This window comes from Choristoneura fumiferana, chromosome Z (assembly GCF_025370935.1).
Source record: "Choristoneura fumiferana chromosome Z, NRCan_CFum_1, whole genome shotgun sequence".
Taxonomy (NCBI): Eukaryota; Metazoa; Arthropoda; class Insecta; order Lepidoptera; family Tortricidae; genus Choristoneura; species Choristoneura fumiferana.
Window position 1 is genome coordinate 38,738,401 of NC_133472.1, and position 23,148 is coordinate 38,761,548.

Genomic DNA, 23,148 nt, shown 5'->3' on the forward strand with positions numbered 1-23,148 from the left:
GAGACGGCTGTGGCTGTGTGGCGTGGCGCGAGGCAGGCAGGCAGGAGTACGAAACGAACGACGAGTCAACTTGAGTGAGTGAAAGAAATGAAATGCTACGCGAAAAGTAGATTGCTTAACTATATTATGGCAAATATAGATGTAGTTACAAACAACTGAAACAACCAATAACTTGGAATCTTCCTCGAGATTATAATATAAGTAACTACGTAGTATGTAATTTGTAGAGCGCAGTACGGGTTCCGATATTTCAACAGTAGATAGATCTTCGCCACTTCGCGTCGATGTCTGCAGATTTCCTTAATTGGGATAAGTAGGTAGACAATATAAAATAACACGCTGCAACTAATTTGTCTACATTTTGAGAAAAATAATTATATTGTTAGTATTAATATGGGCAATGACAACACAAATAAAACCGCCAGTTAATTGGGTAGGTAGGAGGCAGCCTTTCATAGTAGAAGGCCAGATCGAGAGGTACCTACAGCATATTTTTAACCGACTTCAAAAAAGGAGGAAGTTCTATGTTCCAATGTTTGTATTTTTTTATGTATGTTCGCCGATTACTCAGTCAATTGTGGACCGATTTTCAAAATTCTTTTTTTATTCGAAAGGCCTTATTCAGAGGGGGTCCCATTGTCACCAAGTCAAGATCGATGATGGGATCCTAGGGAAATCGAGGGCAAACCTCAAATTTTATAGGCATACCTATGGCGATTTTAGCATTTTTAGCATTAAGATAAGCATGTTCATTCAGAAAGTATCCTTTGGTAAACTGGACCTGATGAAGAAGACCGTAGATGACCAATGGAACTCATCAAAGCTAAGTAATGCTCGCTCGTCTACAAACGATCATTATTAATATAAGTACCTAGACAAGCGACTAAGAAGGAGCTTTAAGTTAATGATTCTTTCGAACTGATCTGATGCTGAAGCCGGTAGGTAGGCAACGGACTCTGTTACAAAACAACGTAGCTAAGCCGTGTTTGGGCTTCATGTAATCGTTGTAGATGTACTTTGGCTACAAATCACTAAAAAGTGAGAAATAAAGAAAATTTTTAACAAAAAAAGTGAAACCGACTCCAAAAAAAAAAACTAAAAATGGAACCGACTACAAAATCCTTAAAAATATTTTACTAGCAGCGGGGAGCTGGCGCTGCCAAGAGCGCAGTCAGCGGTATCGGCATTTTTTGAAAAATATTAGTTTTTCTTTTACAAATATACAATTTTACTCGCAAATGTGATGAAAAACATTGTATGTCGCACGGGCGGTACTAGAATTTTTGTTGTGATGTAGTGTGTTTTTCTTGTCAATGAATGTTGTGAGTTTGAGTTTTGAAATACGAACATCGATTCATTAAAGCCCAGTCTTCGACTTCGGGCTTCTAATAGACTCGTTCGTAATTCCTTATTTACCGCCCTTAAGACACAATGTACTATTCAAGGTTTTTGTAGTCGGTTTTACGCTCAACTCTTTTAGCTAGACTTCATCTGAATTTTCTTAAGCTACAGAGTAAAAAACTAACTAATAACATTCATTTAAACCTCACTGTTAGATGTAGTTCAGACTTTAGTGTGTTAATAGTAGGTACTACCGTAGTGTTAGTTAGTAGGAACCTATATAGGTACAGTTATGAAATCAAATCAGGCAATATGAGGCAGATTTTAATCCCTGCACCTCTACGACACAGACGGGTTTTTAGGGTTCCGTAGCCAAAATGGCAAAAACGGTACCCTTTTAGTTTCGCTATGTCTGTCTGTTTGTCCGCGGCTTTGCTCAGGTACTATCAATGCTAGAAAGCTGTAATTTTGCACGAATATATAATATATGTAAACTATGCCGACAAAATGGTACAATAAAAAAATAGTTTTTTTTAATACCTCCCATAAACTCGTCCTGCCCAATGTTCTCAATAAAGAACACATTAGATTTAGTGGTTCCTGCCCAGCATATTTTGAAACAACTTAAAAATTCTGCCCAGAGTTCTCAATAAATCACATATTCGAATTTCCGGGAACACCCAAATACTCCGAAATTATTTTATTCCGAATTTGCTAATTCCGATTTTCACAATTCCTAAGACATATTATTCCGATCATGAGCCCCAACCCCAATGCAAAAGAGTTCGTCTAGTCTAGTAGTAAAACTGAAAGTAACGTTTGTTTAAAATTGAAATATAGATTAGTAATACTAGTTTAAGAGTCTAATAAAAAATACTAGGTACATTATAACTTCATTATCTTTATTTCCCAATATTATTAAGTATAAAAATAATTCTTCCACCGACGTCCACGCATAAAAGTTCGGCTACCGTAGTAAGTCCCTCAAAATAGTTCGTCTACCACTTAGTTGAATCTTCTTTACTACCAAAACTGCCTTAATTCTCGGCGGCATAGTAGCTATCAATTCTTCACATTCTTCTGGAGTTGTTGAAACCCAAACTGACAAAATTTTCTCATTTAAATCTGCTTTTGATATTGATAGAAACTTGCGTCACTTTTTCTTCATTTTCCACCACAGGATTTCAAACAAGTCTGAACTGTTCCGTCGAATGGCCGTCGCTACTCCATCGTACGGATTCTTTTAGAGCTAAGCCAGACCATCGACGCCTTTTCTGTGAGACAGGAAGCACCATCTTGTTGAAAAGTGAAGGCATTTTGATGTTTCAAATTCGAAATGGATGGCTCGTTTCCAAAATGTTTTGATATTTCATGTCATTCACAGTCCCTCCTACAAAATGCAGGCGACCCACACCTTGTGCTGACAGCAATCCCAAATCATTAATGAGCCAGGAAACTTCACCTTTAATTGTCTTAATTGAAGCTGTATGAAATGAAATGAAATACTTCGTCTTTAGTTCGAATGATTTTTTCCGTTCATGACCAATAATTATATCAAATTTGGATTCGCCACACTATATTATTTGCCGCCACTGATCAGCAGTCCAGTTTAAGTGATCCAGAGCGAATTTTTTTTATTTTTTTGTGTACCTAGTACGGTACGAAATTCAACTTTCGTTCACATCACCACAATACAAGTAACAGGTATAAATATTACTTGTATTGTGACATCACATCCACTTGTCATTTGGAGTTCCGTGTCGCGGTATTTACTGCAGGGCTACTCCGAAACTCGAAACTCGAAGTTCGTGTCGTGCGGTCCCTCTGACACTTATACTATTTAATACGAGAGCGAGAGGGACCGCACGACACGAACTTCGATTTTCGGAGTAGCCCTGCTGAAGTGACTACCTAACCTACTTCAAAAGGTTCGCTTCGCAGTTCGCACTCGCAACCGATAATCGTGCTTGTGAACGCTATTCAGTTTCAGAAGCGCTACTACGAAATTCAAAATCGAAGTTCGTATGTACCATCCCTCTCACTCGTATTAAATAATACTCGTATAAACGTCGGCGGGATGGTACGATATGAGCTTCGATTTTCGAATTTCGTAGTAGCCCTTCTGAGAGGGCCTACTCCGAAATTCGATAATCGAAGTTCGTATCGTACCGTCCCTCTCGCTCTCTTTTTAAATAGTACAAGTGTCAGAGAGATGAACGACACGAACTTCGATTTTCGAATTTCGGGGTAGCTCTGCACACAGTGTAAGAAAATGTTCTTAGACTTTGCCCTGCAGGCTAGTAGTGCTCCCGCCAAGACGAAAAAGTTTTTGTGGAACAAGTCGTTCGACACTCGTTATTTATCCGACATGTTCGATTAACGCCCACGTGATTGGGCCAGCGCTATGACCATCATTTTCTTGTTTGTCATTCCGTAATTAGACCTGAAGAACCGTTATACTGGTACAAATCATCTAATATTTTGTGTCACCATCTCCCGGTCTATAGTCTGTCAAAAAAGAGAAGAAATTAAAAAGTGGCAACACTGTAGTGTCCTCCCTTTTTGGTTTGACAGGGTTTGAAAGGGATGACACTACAGTGTTGCCACTTTTTAATTTCTTCTCTTTTGACAGACTATATATAGTTTTGTATTCTACTTTAGTACTATTATTATATTCTGTGGTTTTGTCTAACATTATTTCAAAATTTTGTTAACTGTTTTGTTTTTTTTTGTTTAATTTTCAAACAAATGAAAGGCGTTCGCATCGTGTCGAGTGAGTTCACAACGTGAAACGAAACGTAAATTAGCGTGAGTGTGTGTGGGCTATGGGAGCCTTACAGAACGAACGAAAGAGATGAAATAATTGTTACATAGTGGTTACATACGTTCGTTTCTTTCGTACATTTCGTGATCGTGTTCGCACTGCACGTCACCTTAGACTTTGACGTCACGTTGTATCTGAGGGCCTACTCCGAAGTTCAAAAATCGAAGTTCTTATCATACTGTCCCTCTCGCTCTCGTATTAAATAGTCTAAGTGTCAAAGGGATCGAAAGACATGAACTTCGATTTTCGAATTTTGTAGTAGCCCTGCTGTCTCTTGTTTGTTTGACGAAACGCAAATCTCACAACGAACGAACGCAGTTATAGTAATAGTATAGAAAGTGATAGAAAGAAAGAATACGAATACACTGTCGTGTCATTTTGTATTTGATGATTGATGATCTTGATTTGATTCATTGGGTGCGGTTTACGAATTAGTTCTACCGTAATTCGCTTCATTATGCCTTTTGTATATTTATTACAGTACAGTAACACTAATTGGCTTTAGTTAACATCCTAATAAAATTGATACAGCCGTCGGTCAAATCAATTGTCAGATGTTTTGTGATTCGTAACTCAGTGTATTAAATGCTATATTTACAAGCAGGTATGTAATCGTTACTACAATAAACCGTAAACCTGTCATTGTCAAAATAACAGTTACTTTACCTTCGATGTAGCTTAGCTTATACAGCTCGTCAGCGACGGGATAGGTGTGCTGTTATTGTATTTAAGAAACCATCAAGATCGGATGCGAAGTTTCTTTAAGATTTTTTCATCTTCTTTCTTATTTTTATTTCATGTCAAATTTTAGTTTAGTGACTATGGCTAGGCTGTTGTTAAAATAATAACAAGGACATTGGGTTCCCGTTACGTAAATTGGAAAGTTGTACTTTCTATTTTTTTTAAACTGTTTGAGTAAAAAGGCTATGGAAGCTATGCAGTCAAATATTGGTAACAATCTGATTATTTACACTTATTTTAAGGAAAGCTGCTCTTGTTATATGATATAGGAAATAAATATGTGAATAAATTAACTTGTAGTTTATTTCGTATATTTGTTAAGATTGAATCATGCAGGTCAAATTTCACCCACTTCTAGTGATCAAATTGTCTTGTTTGATATAGATATTGGATATGTAGCTTGAATGACAAAGAAAGTTCAGTCGGAAAAAGGAGCTTGTATTTTTTTAATAACTTGTTTTTAGGTTGTTTTTTATGAATGAAAATAATTTAAATACATTTTATTTCTCTTTTTCAGATATACATCCATGCCAAAGAATTGGTAATAAGAAGCAAGATATAATTTTTAGGCCATCCCCTAATTTCAAAAACATGAAGAAGTTCTTAAAATCTAAAATAGACTTTACGGAGAACAGCAACCAGTCCCCTCCAAGTGGAGGAGATCTTTCTCCAACAGGTTGTTCTTCAGAATTAACTACAAAAGAGGAACAGAGGGCATTGCTAGAGAAAGCTAAGTCCCTTCAACACCAACCAACCATTCGTCCTGCCAGTCCGTTTAACTTCAACCTCACTCCGAAACAGGAAATAGACACACAAGATTACGATAGCATCAATCAAGGCTCACCAGAAGCATTGACTCAGCATGAGGAATCATCACAATCATCTAACTATGAGTCGACAATGTCTGAATCAAATGAAAGAACTAAGCCAACTATATGCAGGGACTTCATTAGAGGGACGTGTAGTAGGGCAGGCACATGTAAATACGCCCATGAACGGGACCTAACGCAGCTACCTGGGGTTTACAGATTCTGTAGGAATTTTCAAAATGCTGTATGCACATTACCACACTGTAGATATGTGCATGCAACAGTGTTTGAAGAGCAGAGGTTTTATAGGACGGGGGTCTTACCACCACACGCACTTGCGCACCACAAGAAGCCTAGTGTGTTGATGCCGCCGCCGCCACCACCGCCTCCCCCTCCACCTCCCCCTGAAGGTAATTTAACTCAGCATTAACATACTGGCCCTAGACTAGGAAGTGCAAAATTTGAACTTCATATCTTATTTTGCCATCTTCGATTTTCAAATTTCGTGGTACCCTCTTTGGGTTACAATAAGTGAGATTGAATTATCAGTAATAATGCATGGTTGTTTTTTTATTATTTTGTGTCTATGTAAAATTAATTTGTTTTTGATGATCAAATTAATTGTCAATGAAGTCTCCTTAAGTTTTATTTCTTAGTTGAACATGAATGACATGAAAATTGAATTTATTTCTGTTGTTTTGCAGAAGCACCAGTGGAAGTGCCTATTTTCGCTCATCCGCCACCCCCTTTGATGCCCAGGTAAGAAATTTACATGATGACAATCAACCAATTTATTTCCTAGCCTATCATAAAATAAAAGCTAGTTTACATTTACGTTTTTTTTAAGGGTTTTACCCCTGCTTTATTGGCCCAGGAATTTTATTTTTTAATTGTACAAAACTTGTAGAATAGTACAATTTTTAATTTATTAGATAAGTAGAAACTAGTTTTTAATTAAGTAGTAAAATAATAAGATTCCCGACATGTTTAATTCGGCCCTGTCCGGTGTTTTAAAATTATTTTAGCAGTTTGCACCCCAACATCCTGCTAAAGGCTTGGTTCACACGTATTAAGTTATCGAGTAGTTAACTAAATTTAAACTATTTTAAGTGACTTAGGTAATTTATAGTAAGCGTCATGGTCACATCAGCTCTTTAGTTAGCCCAAGATGCCGAGATGGAAGATCTAATTCAGTCATTTAATTCTTATTAAGTGAGGTTTTAGATGAATTGAAAGATGAAATATGCAGGGATGGATGTTCCATAAACAATCGTGCTTTATATATCCTTCAATAAACTTCACTGTAGTGTCTTCTGACAACTTCGACATTTCCAAAAAAGATCTTGTTCTTCTCTCTTCTTCAAACACAAGAACTGACGAACGCGACCGCTCCGCTAAACTTATACACTTAACTATTTTTTAACTAAAACTAAACCGAAAAATAGACACAATCTAATTTACTTGTTCACTTGCACGCTTAATTATAACTTACTAGCCGTTACTCCGTCCGCGTAGAATTCGGTTTTCACTATCCCGCTGGAACTATGAAATTTTCCGGGGTACAAACTATCCTATGTCCTTCCCCGGGACTCAAACTATCTATATACCGAATTTCATCTAAATCTGTTCAAACAAACAAACAGACTTACAAACTTTCGTATTTATTATATTCGTAGGATAACTTCTTACTAAATTAATTGTTTACACGCTTTAATTTCAGTTAAAATTTAGTTAACTACTTCATAACTTATTACGTGTGAACCAACCTTTAAGTATAGATTTTTTTAAATGGTAAATGTGACATAAGTAAAGTACTATTCAATGGAAAAAATCAATTGTGTAAACAAAGCAATTTTTCACGATTACTCCGTAGTTACTTACATTTGAACGCCAATCCCGATCATATTCACATCTCAATGAGCTCACCACTGTTTTTAACAATCATTTTATCATTAAATAATCGTGTAAATATGTTTATTTTATAGAATTAATTGGAAGACGAAAATCCGTTATATTTGTCAAATTGACATGATAATTTTTTCCTCACCGAAGTTGGTCTATGGTCGGTCTAGTCTCTGGAAATTTAGTGCTGTACCAACAAAATTAATTATTTGACTGAACCAACCTTACCTACCGATAATTATGGCTGGCTCTGCAAATTAATTTATTCGTAGATATAATTATTTGTGTTAAGTTACACTATTTAATGAAGGTTTATAAAGGTTTCTAATCCTATCCTACTTCCTACTAATCCTACTAATATTATAAATGTGAAAGTTTGTGAGTGAGTGAGTGAATATGTTTGTTACTTCTTCACGCTGAAACGGCTGGACGGATTTGGATGAAATTTGGAGAAAAGTTAGATAACCTGGATTACAACATAGGATACTTTTTATCCCGATATTCCCATGGGATAGGGATAAAATCTTGAAATAACAACCGCTCAGCTTAGAGTCATGAAAATTGGTATGTTGAATAAAACATAGCCTACTTTTTATTTCGATATTCCCACGAGATAGGGATAAAATTTCGAACTAATAACCGCTGGGCTTAGAGTCATGAAATTTGACCATGATTGTTTTTAATGTAATGTCAATGAAACCAACGATTTAATTTTCGGGAATTACCACGTCAATTTTTTTAAATCCCGGTATTTCAGCTGCTGGACCTAATGATTTACGTGTGCGAAGCCACGGGTAAACACTAGTTGGACGATAAAATAATATTTTAGTAGAAATTATGTAGATTTCTATTTACTAGTATCATATTTACTGTGGAGTCCATTGTTGGACCAAAAAATCATTTTGAATCACTTCCCTGTGTCTACTCTCATTTCCCTCTCTTATGTAAATTTAAAAATGCCTCTTCTAAATTATATCGACAATACAAACTGAGACATGGATGCACAGAAAAACCAGAAAAAGAGACCAGCGCTGGGAATCGAACCTAGGTCCTCAGCAATCCGTACTGCGTACTATAACCCCTACACCACCGTTGGACAGGAGTCAAGATACAAATTTCTCCTATGCACACATATCTCAGGTTGCCTTTTTCTACTACGCTACTTAAGCAGCAAAAAAATCTAAATTAATCCATATTTTAACAGACCCTTTCAATTCTAAAATACTCCATCATAAACCTTGGGGAAAATATACGTCAAAAAATATAAGTGGATATACATGTTTCACCATTTTAAAAATTCTACCCTTAAAGGGGTATAAAGGGGAGTGTAAGTTTGTATGGAAAAAACGTTAGGTATATATATTTGAAGATATAATTCTAAAACTTCGTGAAAATGCTATTAAACATTTTAAGTTAAAAGGGACATGGAAACATTGTGAATGACTCTTGAACAGGACTAAGAGAATACGTGATTCGCCATTTTTAAAAATTAAACTTAGGGAAAACATTAAATAATGAAATATGAGTAAATTCAAAATAATTATTTACTGCTGATTGAAGTATCTTAAAGAGCTTTCACATCACTAGAGCCAACGTCAGTCAGTCAGTCAGCCAGTCGTCAGTCAAGTGTCAATGTCAGTCACCACATTTGTTTACACAATTGATTTTTTCCATTGAATAGTACCATACGGTATTAATTTGTTTTTCAGTGTTGAAAAACCAGTAATCACTTGTGTTCCGACTGCAAACTTAGAGTCAAGGCGTGTTGAAAACGATTTCAGAAGTAAGTGCTTTTATATATGTTTTCTTAGACATGACATGAACGCGAATGATACATATTGACGCATACGTTGCTTAAACTAAAAACAATATTTAAATGCCGTTAAAAAGGAAACTGCACATGTTTCTAATTTTTAAAGCATTTAAACGTGTGTACTTACTCATGTGGACTGTCCGTTTGGCAATTAATGCGTCAATATACATTTTGTAATTGTTCAAAAGGGGATTAAAAAAAGAGCTTGGTCGAAGTGTTTGTATTAATTTTTAATTCAAATTTGCACTTTTTAATAAATATGTCCGGACGGTATTGTTGCGGTTAAAAGGTTAAATTACTGCTTTTGTGACAGTTGATTTTATGAGTTCTGGATAAATTAGCGATTTTTATTTTTTACGTTCTGTTTATAATTATTGATACAAAGAAAAACTTAAATAAACGTTAAGCTTTAGATAAATTTTAGTATATATAGAACTTAGCGAAATTAAATGCTAACACACGATTTTTATAACAAATCATTATTACGCACATTAAAAGTCACCACTTAAGTATATAATAATTAAAACAAAGCAAGCGAATGTGCTTAAGATTATAATGGCTACATAATTATCACATTAGAGGTAACGATAAGTATAGTAGCAATATTTATTTTATTGTTTAGATGGATCCTATACCTATCTACTTATTTTTAATTATTTTTTGCGTCTAATCTTATCAATGTAATTAATATTTACGTTAAAAATAAAAACCGTTCAAAATTCCTCATAATCATAGTGAATTTCTAGGGTTCCGTACCTCGCAAGGAAAAAACGGAACCCTTATAGGATCACTTTGTTGTCCGTCCGTCCGTCTGTCAAGACCCTTTTTCTCAGGAATGCGTGAACGTATCAAGCTGAAATTGATATCGAATACTCAAATCTGCGGTCCCTTGAAGCCCTGAAAAAATCAAACTTCTAAACCAACGCAATCAAAAGTTACAGTCATTAAACAACGTGTTTCCATACAAATAGCAGTGCACTGAAAACCTATAGGGCACTTCCAGTTGTCCTAGAAACTTGAAATTTGGTATGAAGGTATCTTGATTTTTTATGTCTGTCTGTAAATATTTATTAATGACCAATTTAATCTGACCCCACACTGCGTACATTATGCTTAAGAGTAGGGCTCTGCATACACTGGATGTTTTAAATCACTCGGAAAAATCGAGAAATATCTTCAAGACACGATTCCCGTTTACATACCTATAAATGTGCACGGAACCCTCGGTGCGCGAGTCCGACTCGCACTTACCCGGTTTTTTTTAAAAACGAGATAGACTGTGTTTGTTTCTAAAATTGATATTATCTAAATGTGAATGACCTTCACACCATTCAACCGAAGCAGATTACACCATTGTCAACATTTTCTTTACAAAAATGGTCAGGTAGCTAACTTAAATTTGGTTTGGGCATATTACCTTTATTATTGGAATTTTAGAAGGGAAAACCGGTTTCTCAAACAATGATTAACAATATTTTATCGCCGATGAACGTGGGGTTGGTCGTTCCACAGGTAGTAGAAGAAAAGTTACCTACTTGGAACTGGCAGGTAACGTCACAAGGCTTAGCCAGTGCTAGAAAAAATAACGCATTCCATTTTAATCGAGAACTTGTTTTTTTTCACCTAGTTATTTTAAATGCGATTATTTTAAATCTGCGTTTTCACCATTATATACGTAACACTATATTGAAAAAGTGCGAGTTAGATGTTAGAGAACAAAATGGTTGCGCAAGTTTAGGTGAAGACGCAGCTCGACAACATTTGTTTTTTAACCTTTTGAACGCTAATGACAGATATGATAATTAAACTTTTTAATCGGTTAGCGTTGAAAAGGTATTTTTTAGCGACATAGCACTTGTTGTTATTATTGTTTAGAGACATTTTAGGAGATGGTCCACACCATTGTCTGCCGTAGGGCGACTGATTAAGCTAAGCGACTTGTTATATCCCCTTGGTTTGTCTGCAGTCAACCTGCCGCGCGACATCGAAGGCAAGAGTTCAAAAAAATGCAAAAATTGCGACACAATGGAATTCAGGTTTGCTATTTTGCATCACTTATGATATTTTCCTTTTTATTTTATTAATGTTAATATGCAACGAACTAGCTATGCCATTTATATTTATTACAGAAACGGAACGTGCACTAACATATCATTTCCATCTGTTTGCGATACGCATTGTTTAAAGGCAATTATTATGTAAAGTTTATGATTACTTCTATATTTATGTATTTATGAGATGCTATTGGAAAAATAATTTTATCAGTTGAAAAACCTTGAATATTAATCGTACCTATTAATTATATTCTTATCAAAACATTTATGGGTGATTGGGTAAAAACATACATGTATAATTTCTTGCACAAGGAGTCGAAAGCTGAAGGTTAAAAAAGGCTACCAATATCCTCAGAAGTTAATTAATTGATTTGCGCATACTTAATTATTTATTTCAATGTCAGAAACTGCTTTATGGGTATTAATATGTAGAAGAGCCATAGCAAATAACGGAGCGACTACGAGTAACTGGTCGTTAAATATCTTAACACTCTTCATCCACTGTCAAGCCACTGTCTTACAAAGGCAACTCCTTCGGGACGCTACAACGAGTCATTCGTTTAGTCAGTCATTAATTTTAGTTCACCACCTGCATCCACCGGTTGCCTGCAACTCTTGCGATATCGTCGGCTAACCTTGTGGGAGGCATGGCCACGCTGTATGTTCTGGTTCGGGGTTTGGCCACTGGTTTTAATTTTCCCAAACGGCTAGTTGTTCTTGGAGCGATGTTGCCTGTCCATTGCCACACGCCTACTTGCATATTCTTCGAGATATGTCGTTGACTACAGTTCTTCGGCGAATTTCCTTTTTTCGGGTCTGAACACCCGATATATTTTTGGCATGCTGTCAGCTTAACAGCAAAAGTTGTTACGTTTTTTTGTTCAATGTTACCTTGGGTTTAGAGGGGTAAGTAATAGAATATATAAAAACAAAACACATAATATTAATTACGTATAACTTCACTATCTATATATTTTTAAATATAACATACGTTTGCTTTAATGCCCATAACGTATAATAATAAAATATATAATTTCATAATGTATAATGAGTTATGGACATAAATACATTGAGTATAACGATCAAATAATATAACATTTGCAACCTCTAACAACCGAAATATATAACATTCATTTAATCTTCCAACGGAAAACATAACGCTCAAAAATATAAGTACCTAAATAAAAAAGTTTTACGGTATCCTCGCTGCTATAAAAAAAACCTAACATCGAAGGCTTCTGAACCTAAACTATCCAAGTCGCTTCTGCTCCGAACCGTCACTCGCACAAATTTAGAAGTAAAACTTTGCAATACAAAAATTATATAAAGGGTGATAAATAACTAATACCTAATTTTCTGGTTTTAAAATTTAAAATTTACCAATTATGTTTATGTTTATAGAACTTTATTTCTCAAAAGAAATTGTTACATTTCACTTAATGAGAACTTCATAATGTTATTATACATTATGAACGTTTATAATATGAAATTATATCTAACCTTTTTATATAACTTGGGACGCACCCGTTTTAGAGAGGTTACTTCTAGATATGATTGTAATATTTTTGAATAGGAAGTTGTTACCAGGTATAAATCGTACAAAACGAACTATGTGATACCTGCAGATTTACCTGTACAAGGAGGGTCGTCCCTATCAGTGCGATGTTCCCTCTTTCCTTTTGTTATAAACTGTATGGCTTTAGGTAAAGCCAAGACTATACACAGCAAGCATTATCTGTGTCCATAGCAGGGCAGAGACACTGGCCACACACGATAATTTTTGGAAATGACGATACCGATACGTCATATGTTCCTGCAGGTACTTCAAAAACACGCGTTTTTCTAGAGATAGGACCACGCTAGATAGATTGTTTGGCTCCGAAAGCGCTTACACAGTAAATTTCGTCGGAACCTTTTAGAGCCTTTTCTGAGATCCACCGATATAACGTAATAGATATTGAAATAAAAAAATATACAAGGATTTCTGCTATAGACTAGCATTATGTTCTCTATTATTTCCCAGTTCTTTCTTTTTGCAAGTCCTTTGTGAAGACAGAGTACAGGATTTCTTGTTTAAAGATGTATTATTGGCGTTAGTCAATTAATTAAGTATTCTGACTGATATGGTGCAAAAATACACACAGGTATTTTTACTATGATGGCACAGGCGGCGTTATTAGAAGCTACGTACGTACTTTTGTAAATATACAATATGCTGCTGTACGTAAAGAGAATATGTCATAGTATTCCTGATCATTGATCGGCGATTCGGTTGCCAGTACCTCAATCATTATGCTAGTATGGATATGCCGCGGGATTCCGTTTTGTTAGAAAAGAACAATGCTTTTTATATTAGATTAGGTACATATATATAATGATACTGTAACAGCTCGGTGTGTGCACATTAAAAATATTTGATAAAAACCTTTTTACTATTTCTTTTTACGAATATAATTTTAATGATACACCTAAATAATTTATCGAATAGTTACGTATAACTTAATTAATAGTTAATATAGTATGCGCATACTAATCAACGCTACTTATTCTATGTTGTCTATTTTATAAATAAATGATATCATTTTTCGAACAGTTTTAATCGGTACCTCGCGCGAGCTTAGTGGCGTATCGATACTAACATGTCTACTTTATATTCCGCAGCTGTGTCAACTGAATCGCCGATCACTCTTAAATAATCTTAATGTAGCGTGAAATATTACTATCTATCATGGAATAACAATATCGCTGAAGTATTTAAAATCACAAAGTAAGTACATAATGTAGGGTGCACTTTGTCTTAAATATAAAAAATATAAATTGTCACTAAATTAAAATAAAAAGCTCGTATCCCCAATCGCTGATACTTCTAAGTCATCTTAACTCTATATGCTTGTAGTCTAAAATCCCATCGTCAAATTTGGCACATATCCGTATTTTAGCGAAATGTGACTTAAAAATATTAGAACGTCCAGTCTATTACAATCACCTTCCTTTCAACGAACCTTTTATAAGGTGTTCAGGGTAAGGGTCCCCAAATGCTGCGTCATGGCGCCCTGGGCGCCTTGGCAAGTACCTAAGGGCGCTGCGTGAGGCTTCAGTAAACCTGACAACTTAATCAATCTTGATAAAATAGAGTTATTACAGCGCCACGCCATTGCTAGCTATTGTACCCTGTTTCAACTAGGTAGGACAATAACTTTAAGTGCGCCGTGACCAAATACATGGCGTGGTAGTGCCCCGCTAACTGAACAAGTTTAGGAACCATTTTGTTTAACAACTAAATATAATAAAAACTAAATTAACTACAGTCTGAATTTATAAATTTTATCTATATAGGAATTCTGTAAAATATTAAGACAGTAAGTTATTAAGAATATTAAGTTATTATTAAAAATATTTTAGGTACTTCAATCGGTTTGTGTGTCACGATCGTTTTCCAATCATTAATGTATTAATTTGTCATGTATACAGTCATGTATAATCATCAGTTTTCCTCTACCAACCAAAGTAAAGTAACAAAGAAGCAATTGTGTTTTGTGTCTTTTCTTTTGTAAAATAAAGAGTTTACATACATACAAATAAATTACATTTCGGGATGTGACCATGATTGACTTTAATATTTTAGGGTCCCATGACCATGCATGACGTTGGCAGAATGCGTTGAAATATGAGGAACTCATTAGAGGTGATCACACTCTACGGTATGTAGGTAATTAAACGTAAATCATTAATAATTATATTATACTTAAGATGAGTTTGATATTCAATTTTCCTGTTTCGTGATTAATACCTACGTACCACAAATTCACCGTTGAAACCATCTGAAGATCAGAACTCATGAACTCGATATGTATTTGATTCCTATACGAGTACCCTTGAGCTGTGTACAGTGTAGATAACGTTCGAGCGAATGCACACAAAAACAGACCCATAATGTAGATATTTATAACGTAGCAGACTAAAGATAACCATAGATAAACATAGCAGTATCACTGAATAGATAATAATACAAGTATAGAGGCAGTATAGAGGTCTCTTATCTGTTCGTTGCAACATTTCATCATGTAGGTGTACGCGTGCATAATAATTTATGACATTGCCTCGATCTGGAATTAGTGATAGATAAGCATTACCAAGAATCAAAATAATTTACTTAATTTTACTTTTTTTCGGTAACAATATAAATTTATCATTCGAACTAAATTAAATTGTGATTAATGTAAACAATAGTCAAAATTCGACAAACGGGACTTGACACGCTAAAACACACGAGTAATCTTTACCTCACATTACAGTGGCCGTGGTCACGAGTAGACTGAAGTGTGGGGTGTAATGTGGTCGAAATGTTGAGGTAAATATTACTCGTGTGTTTTAGCGCTATAAGTCCCGTTTGTGGAATTTCGACTGAGTAAAAATCACGAAAGCTTAAAACGTTATAATGTAAATAATGTCAATCAAACAAGCCATAAAGTCAAAAGGAATTGTCTTTAATAATTTTTCATCACACTTGCTCGTAAACAGTGTCGTAACATGCAGGCTACCTTAGTTGCAACCCCCCAAATAAAACCCTCGACCTTAATGTGCTTGTCATGAAACCCGTGGTCGGTAAATGAGTCATTGCCCGTACTAATTTTCATGTCATGAAGCCCAAGGTTGGTAAACGAGTTTGTTACTGTATGGTGTGCTGCTGCTCCGTGCGCGCGCTGCACACGCACGACAAACATCAGCGGTATCGGCAATTAAAAAAAAAAATACAATTTTACTCGCAAAAGTGATGAAAAACATTGTATGTCGCACGGGCGGTACTAGAATTACGAACATCGACTCATTAAAGCCCTCAGTCTTCGACTTCGGGCTTCTAATAGACTCTCGTTCGTAATTCCTTATTTGCCGCCCTTAAGACACAATGTACTATTGTGCAACGCACACTTACTGTGAGTTGCACCAAGCTGCTATAGCGATACTTAGTGCGAGTTGCAATAACTACTATAACGATACTGGGTGCAGTGCAACGCACGCTTAGTGAGAGTTGCACCTAGTTATTATAATGCCACTTGTTGCAACGCACTATTAGTGTGAGTTGCACCAAGTTATTATAATGCCACTTGTTGCAACGCACTATTAGTGTGAGTTGCACCAAGTTATTATAATGCCACTTGTTGCAACGCACTATTAGTGTGAGTTGCACCAAGTTATTATAATGCCACTTGTTGCAACGCACTATTAGTGTGAGTTGCACCAAGTTATTATAATGCCACTTGTTGCAACGCACTATTAGTGTGAGTTGCACCAAGTTATTATAATGCCACTTGTTGCAACGCACTATTAGTGTGAGTTGCACCAAGTTATTATAATGCCACTTGTTGCATCGCACTGTTAGTGTGAGTTGCACCAAGTTATTATAATGCCACTTGTTGCAACGCACTATTAGTGTGAGTTGCACCAAGTTATTATAATGCTACTTGTTGCAACGCACTATTAGTGTAAGTTGCATCAAGTTACTAGGTATAACGATATTTACAGATATGGTGAATAAAGTTTTGCCATCGTATTTTGTCAAAAATGTTCGTATTCTACGCTTTCTCAACTAGCTTACTGAAGCTAATTGAGAAAGCAAGATAAATTTATACGACAAAATTTTACAATGGTAAAACATTATTCACTAGATCTAGTGTAACTATATCGCTACTTGGTGCAACTCACACTAAACAAGTATACAACGAAACTTTATTTGCAAGTAGAATTTAATACAATGTTTTGTTTTAATAGTTTTTATGAGTCACGGTTAATTGCCTTCATTAGACAAATTTTCCACTGTACGTAGACCACGATAACCTTTAATGAGCTCACACGTCCCGTGGTCATTGGAAGTTCATAACAAGTCAGGTCCATAGAAAATGACATATGTTTAATTTGATACAAAGACATGCATTGGAACGCTGTATGACTTTGCAATAGCTAGATCGCAGGCGACTTTCACTTGCGAAGTTGCGACTATATCTGAGCGTCGTTCGTTTGCGACAGTCCTGGTTTTGTCAATAGGCCGTATAGGCCGCGGCCTAGGGGCGGCAGATTTCAACGAGAAAATTATTTTAGAAAGTTACATAGGGCGGCGGATATAAAGTGGCCTACACTCCTAAAAAACATAAATCCGCCACTGGTTTGCGAATCGGACCGGTATTACTATCATGGTGACCGTAGTCTGTCTCGACTCGACGTCCAAAGTGTTCAAGGGGTCAACTACATATGAATTTTCAAACGAGTTTGATCCCTAGGCATTGAGTACTTACGAGTACTTATATATACTTGGAAGGCTGAGAAACATGTTCAATTAGCGTTTCTTAATTACATTGCTTAATAATTTTTTTGAGATTATAACTATGCTTTGTAAGATTTGCGAACAACAAGTACCTACTACTCAAGTACCTATAAGTAAGTAGGTATTTACGCGGTAGAGCGTTAACGCACCATACGATTTGATGGCGTCATCAAGACTAATCCAATGACGTGTCATTTATCAAAATCGGTTCAGCTGTTGAGCAGTTACGAGAGGACATAGGAATAGACAGGTACATATACTTACACACATACGGGTCAAACACTCCCTCTTCGCAGTCGGGTAAAAATGTTATCAGCGCGGAGCCGATCCAGTCAATCTGAAATTATATATTTTACTTGACCTGACACATTTGTCCGACTCTGATCCGATGGAGCGAAAACGCATCAACCGAAATATTCAAGTTTTTTTTTATCTACTGTACTTTGGCGTAAAATTACTCTTGCTACATAAACATAATTTTATAGTTGGGTGTGCTTTCGTCAGTGTTCCTCATACAAAAGTAGTACAAATATGTCTGTAGACCGAAGGACCGCGAAGGAGCGAAGTAGGCGATAAAACAGTTTTTTTTTTATTTGTAAATTATTAAATAAAATGTCACATGCTTTCATTCTTTACTAAGGCCTGTTGGTAACAGCGCTCCGCGTTTCATCTCTGCCGTCAAAATTGATTGCCGATTTCGATTTTAAACTTGCTTGGTCGAATAACGTTTAAGTTGTGTATTCTGCAACAGAAATTCAATGTGTAGCGTTGCCTCGAATGTATATATTGTGCATTAGCGATATTATGGGTACTTAAGACTTAAGATACTGCCAATAACCGAGAATAACATGAAAATTCTATTTCAGATTGCAATTTAATAAGGATAAAACTGAAAACATGAAGAGGACCGCTGATGATCTCAAGAACAAAGTTGGTGTTTTGAGCAAAAAGACGCAGACGCTGTATACGGTGTTATGGGCGCTAATAAAACCGGTAAGAGAACGAAAGACTAGGCATTTGAAGGTATTTGACTTTTTATAAAGCCGTCAAATTATGGCTATCAAAGACGAAGCCAATGTTGGTTGGCAGGAATAGAGCGCTGGCCTATTTTTCCCGGACCTCCGCCCGCGTGTAAAACCACGGTGTAAACCCCAACAGACACAGACGACGGGTGCGGGTAGCGCGCGGGCCCGCGACGGGCGTATTTACATAGCGGTATATGGATGCCACACCATCACACCGACGGCGGGCGCGGGTCGGATCGTGCGTCCATATACCGCCATGTAACGCCCGTCGTGGGCCCACGCATGGCCCGCAGCCGTCGTCTGTGTGTTGGCTTACACGTGTGCACACCACAAAAATAATCCAGGAATGAAATGAATCCAGTTGGCCTCATCTAAACAACACGGGCCAAAGCCAGCGCTGACTTGTCTGGGGACTGGTGCCAGTGTTACTGGCTTCGTCTAAAACCTTGCTCGGAATTTTTGATTTTCTACTTTTGTCTATTTTTTCCCGACTGCGAAGACGGAATGTGATTGAATATTCATATTATAGGCTATGAATGTACGTTCTATTGCTAGACCCAGTTTCTTGAAATTCACACAACATTTAACTGCAGTTTCTTATTTGAATTAATTGAAAAGCTCAAGGTTCGCACAAAATTGCCAAAAAACAGAGATGCGGCTCGGGTTCTTGACAAGAATTCGGCGTTATTTGAGAGGCCCAAAAAATCAAGCCAAATAAATAAAGTCAAGCCACTTAAAAAATCACGAATTGTATATTCTTTCAAAGTAAAATAATTTCAAATTGTTTTCTAATTCGCGTGTATTTTTTTTTAGCAAACAAGTAAAGCGAGGCCAGAGGGCCTAAACGGATTGTCATCCCTGCTAAACCTAGTCGGCGAAAGCGAAAAGGTACACATTTATTATTTACTTATTTATAAGAGTATTCACTATATTTCGATTAATTAGGTACGGTCACGATCGTCCACGGCGATCGTCATAAGACCTAAAAACTTTTTTTTTTTTGAGTTTCAGTGTAGTGGATTCCGTGAGTGGATTATCTTTGCAAATATTGATTCGATTCTAAAAGTTCTTTCACTGATTGAAAGCTACACTATCTTTTTTACATTAATATTATTAAATTCGCTCCCGTCGTCTGTATTTCCAGATAAATACAATCTAGGGCTCTTTAAGGATAGAGTGGATAGGCTGTCACTGAACTAGTGAGATATCTCTTTGGCCTCATCTGCACATCTTAACTCTTAACATCAGGTGAGATAGGGGTCAATCAAGGTCAGTTTTATGTAAAAATAAAAACATAAATAATCAGGTCCATATGAAACACCCAAGACTGCACAAACACGCATTTCCTCTCAGAACGAGAGGGCTTGGGCCGTAGTGCCAACGCGGGCTCAATGCGGATTGGGAACGTGACACACATAATTCGCAGGTGTGTGCAGGTTGGCAATCTTTACCGTAAAGCTCATGGTACAAATGTTATTTCGCGGATACATTCCGAAAAACTCTCAGGTGCGAGCCCGGGGTTGAACCCACGACCCTCTGTACGAGAAGCCATAGGTCAAACCAGTAGGCTACCACGAAAATAATGTGAACAATAAAAACTACACTACTTTTGGTCTACAGGGCAGAATAATCCATAATATTTAAATAAAATACCGATACAAAACTAGGACAGTTAATCTGTCCAACTCCGTACAATCATTTATTCATTTTGATCTTTTTTCCAGAACGTAAACATAAACCTATCAAGTCTGCTGATGAAGGAAACAGCGGAACAGAACCTGTCCAACGAAGCGCGGGATTCGTGACTTGAAATACGTCTCTGGCAGAAAACCGACGCTGTTAAATTCTAGTGAGGTTATGTTCACAAGGTACATTTGAAGACGCAGTAACGCCACAATGAAAATCGTGTTATTTTTAAGATGTTTTATAAGTTTTTAAGCGAATAATTATAATACTTTTCGTGCTGTTCAAGCATAGGCTTAATTTTATCATGGCAATATTTTTACACATACGGGTTGATTCAAGAGACGTGAATAGGACCAGCTCAGTAATTGATAATGATCGTTCACAATTATATTTAAGTAAAACCTCCGCACTCTTAATTGCACTTACTCGTAGTCAATAATTTAATATTTTTTGTTTGCGTCATTGAAAAAAAAAGTTAATCTCAATAACTCCTGCTCACGTCTCCTAAATCAACCCGTAGATATATACGACATAATTTTTTTTTTAAATAAATGAGGGCACCGTTTTCTTCGTACTCTATCTAAATATGACCTGCTGATTGAGTGCGATCGGTGGCACGACAAGAAATGTTATGGTCTGTACAGTAATACTCGTATTGATAGATAATGCTTCGTTCGTACAACGAACTGTCAAAAACTAATCCTGTGATGAACGGACGCTCCGTGAAACCTTAGTAATTTTTACCCCATTCCCGAATGTCTGACGCGAAAATAAAATTAGTAAATAAATATTTTTATGCACCGTATGCATTATATACAAAGTTTTAACGTTTTTGAAAATGTTATAAGTTTGGAATGCTTCGTCAAATTCGAATTTGATAATAAATTGATTGCTAATTAAGTGAAAACCAATTTAAGTATTGTGACGTCACACTAAGTTAGAACGTGATTGCATTTAAAAACCGGTTAAGTGTTACCGCCGAATATTCTCGATGCAATGTATCTAACTAATTTTTACGCATTTAAGGATACGACGCGAAGCCAATCTTCTTTTCCTTTTTCATCCGAAGATATCGTAACTTACGAGTGGCCAATTATGTTAGATCCAATACTGTTTAAAAGTACCTACATAAAGATATACTTTTGCGTTGTGCCAGAATTGGCTGGACTCTTAATTAGCCGCGAACCACGATAGGCCACCCCTAAGCTGTAAATTAAGGTAAGGATTTTTTTATAGGTAGATTTAGATTCAGTATATCGACGCACGGTTGAAAGGAGAAATTGACTAAGCGACATTTTTTGAGATATTGAGTTATTATACATGTTCGGAATCAGTGAAATTTTCTATCGTTTGAGCTATGTTTGAAATTTTTGTTGTATCCGCTTAGCTCCGCCATATTTGAAGTAGGTACTGTATTGCACGTGTACCAATTTCGTTTTACATCTTCAAAATATGGGCAGAAGTACCGTTTGTGGCCACTGTAGCGTTAATGGCCATTTATTGTTTAAATATACCTTTGAAATAAATTTATAGCAATAAAACATTACAAACTATTTGTTTCAGTATAAATAAACATTTGAAAATAATATAACTTTTTATACATATATTACTTGAAATATCAACTGGCCAAAAGCGGTGTTATGGTGACCAAAAACGGTACTTCTACCCTACAAGGGTTTATGACCTTTGTAGTACATGCCTGAAAATAACGTAAAACAGGTGCGAAAATCAACGCGTTTAACATTTGAATCGATTTTTTATGCTATTTGATACAAAATATCCATTTTAAATCCGTAAACGTATTTAAACGTACAGTAACTACTACGTAATATGTGTGTACCTATTTTTTTACAAACCTCATTTGTTAAAGGGTGGTGTATGATATTTAAGACTCAGTCAGTAGCTAAAGTGGATGAGTGGTGCTCGAAATTATCTACCATTATATTGCAAAGGTAAAGAGGTCGTGTAGATTTTGAGCTCCTCAAAATAAAAAAAACATCCACTTCTGCCTGACTGTATCTACTTATGATGGTATTTAAACTATTTCAAAGTGTGTTACACGAGTGCCTTGAAAGAATTACTTCCTTGACGCGATTTATTACTCAAATTCGTGTCTTGCTGTCCAGCTGACTTATATTATTTAATACGAGTACGAGAATGAGAAGGACGGTACCGATATCCCAGCGGGTTGGTGTACGACTTGTCCAAATTATAGCGATGTTCGCTGAAGGAGCTGGAGCCATACTGAAATTCGAAAATACGAATACAAATACAAATAATTTATTTGTCGTAAATCGAGGTTCGTTTCATGCCCTCTCGCTCGGTTAGCGTCAGCGGGACGACACGATACGAACGAAGTTCGAATTTTGAACTTGCTTGGCAAACAGCGAACACTAAACAACGAACACGAACGTGTGGATAGGTGTTTGCCTGGTTTTGTTCGTGTTTGCCAATTATCGGCGTCGGTGTCGGTTTTTGTGCACAAATCAAACGTGTTTGCGATGTATCCAAACCTTGTACGATTTCTGTGAATTTTGATCATAGCCCAACTTATTTCCTCGTGGCTGGTCGTCGCGCTACACACCACATTCTTAGTCGCCAAAAATTGTGTCGCTTCTGAGTTCTGTTCGTGGT

The 23,148-nt window shown here is 36.3% G+C and overlaps 1 protein-coding gene across 4 annotated transcripts; it reads left to right on the forward strand.

Annotated features, from left to right (window-relative positions):
- The first annotated feature begins 12 nt into the window (after positions 1-12).
- LOC141436516 (uncharacterized) lies at positions 13-23,064 on the forward strand. Of its 4 annotated transcripts, XR_012452314.1 has the most exons (9): positions 4,831-5,116; positions 5,424-6,125; positions 6,420-6,474; positions 9,327-9,400; positions 11,397-11,466; positions 18,670-18,796; positions 19,642-19,716; positions 19,973-20,076; positions 20,553-20,634. XR_012452314.1 is itself a non-coding variant. In XM_074099538.1 (8 exons), the coding sequence occupies exons 2-8, from the start codon at positions 5,498-5,500 to the stop codon at positions 20,631-20,633; spliced, it is 1,110 nt and encodes a 369-aa protein (XP_073955639.1). In that variant the 5' UTR covers positions 13-74; positions 5,424-5,497; the 3' UTR covers positions 20,634-23,064. The 4 variants fall into 4 exon arrangements, 3 of the variants coding, with proteins under 3 accessions (XP_073955639.1, XP_073955629.1, XP_073955622.1); XM_074099538.1 differs by lacking the exons at positions 4,831-5,116; positions 19,973-20,076 and adding an exon at positions 13-74 and having other exon boundaries at positions 20,553-23,064; XM_074099528.1 differs by lacking the exons at positions 4,831-5,116; positions 19,973-20,076 and adding an exon at positions 4,442-4,769 and having other exon boundaries at positions 20,553-23,064.
- The last annotated feature ends 84 nt before the right edge of the window (positions 23,065-23,148 follow it).

Excerpts from the sequence above, each read along its gene's own strand:
- LOC141436516 (XM_074099521.1), top strand. The coding sequence starts at position 5,092 with ATGGAAGCTATGCAGTCAAATATTG. Across the intron at positions 9,401-11,396 it reads TGTTGAAAACGATTTCAGAA|TCAACCTGCCGCGCGACATC; the intron begins GTAAGTGCTTTT and ends GTTTGTCTGCAG. Across the intron at positions 11,467-18,669 it reads TGCGACACAATGGAATTCAG|ATTGCAATTTAATAAGGATA; the intron begins GTTTGCTATTTT and ends ATTCTATTTCAG.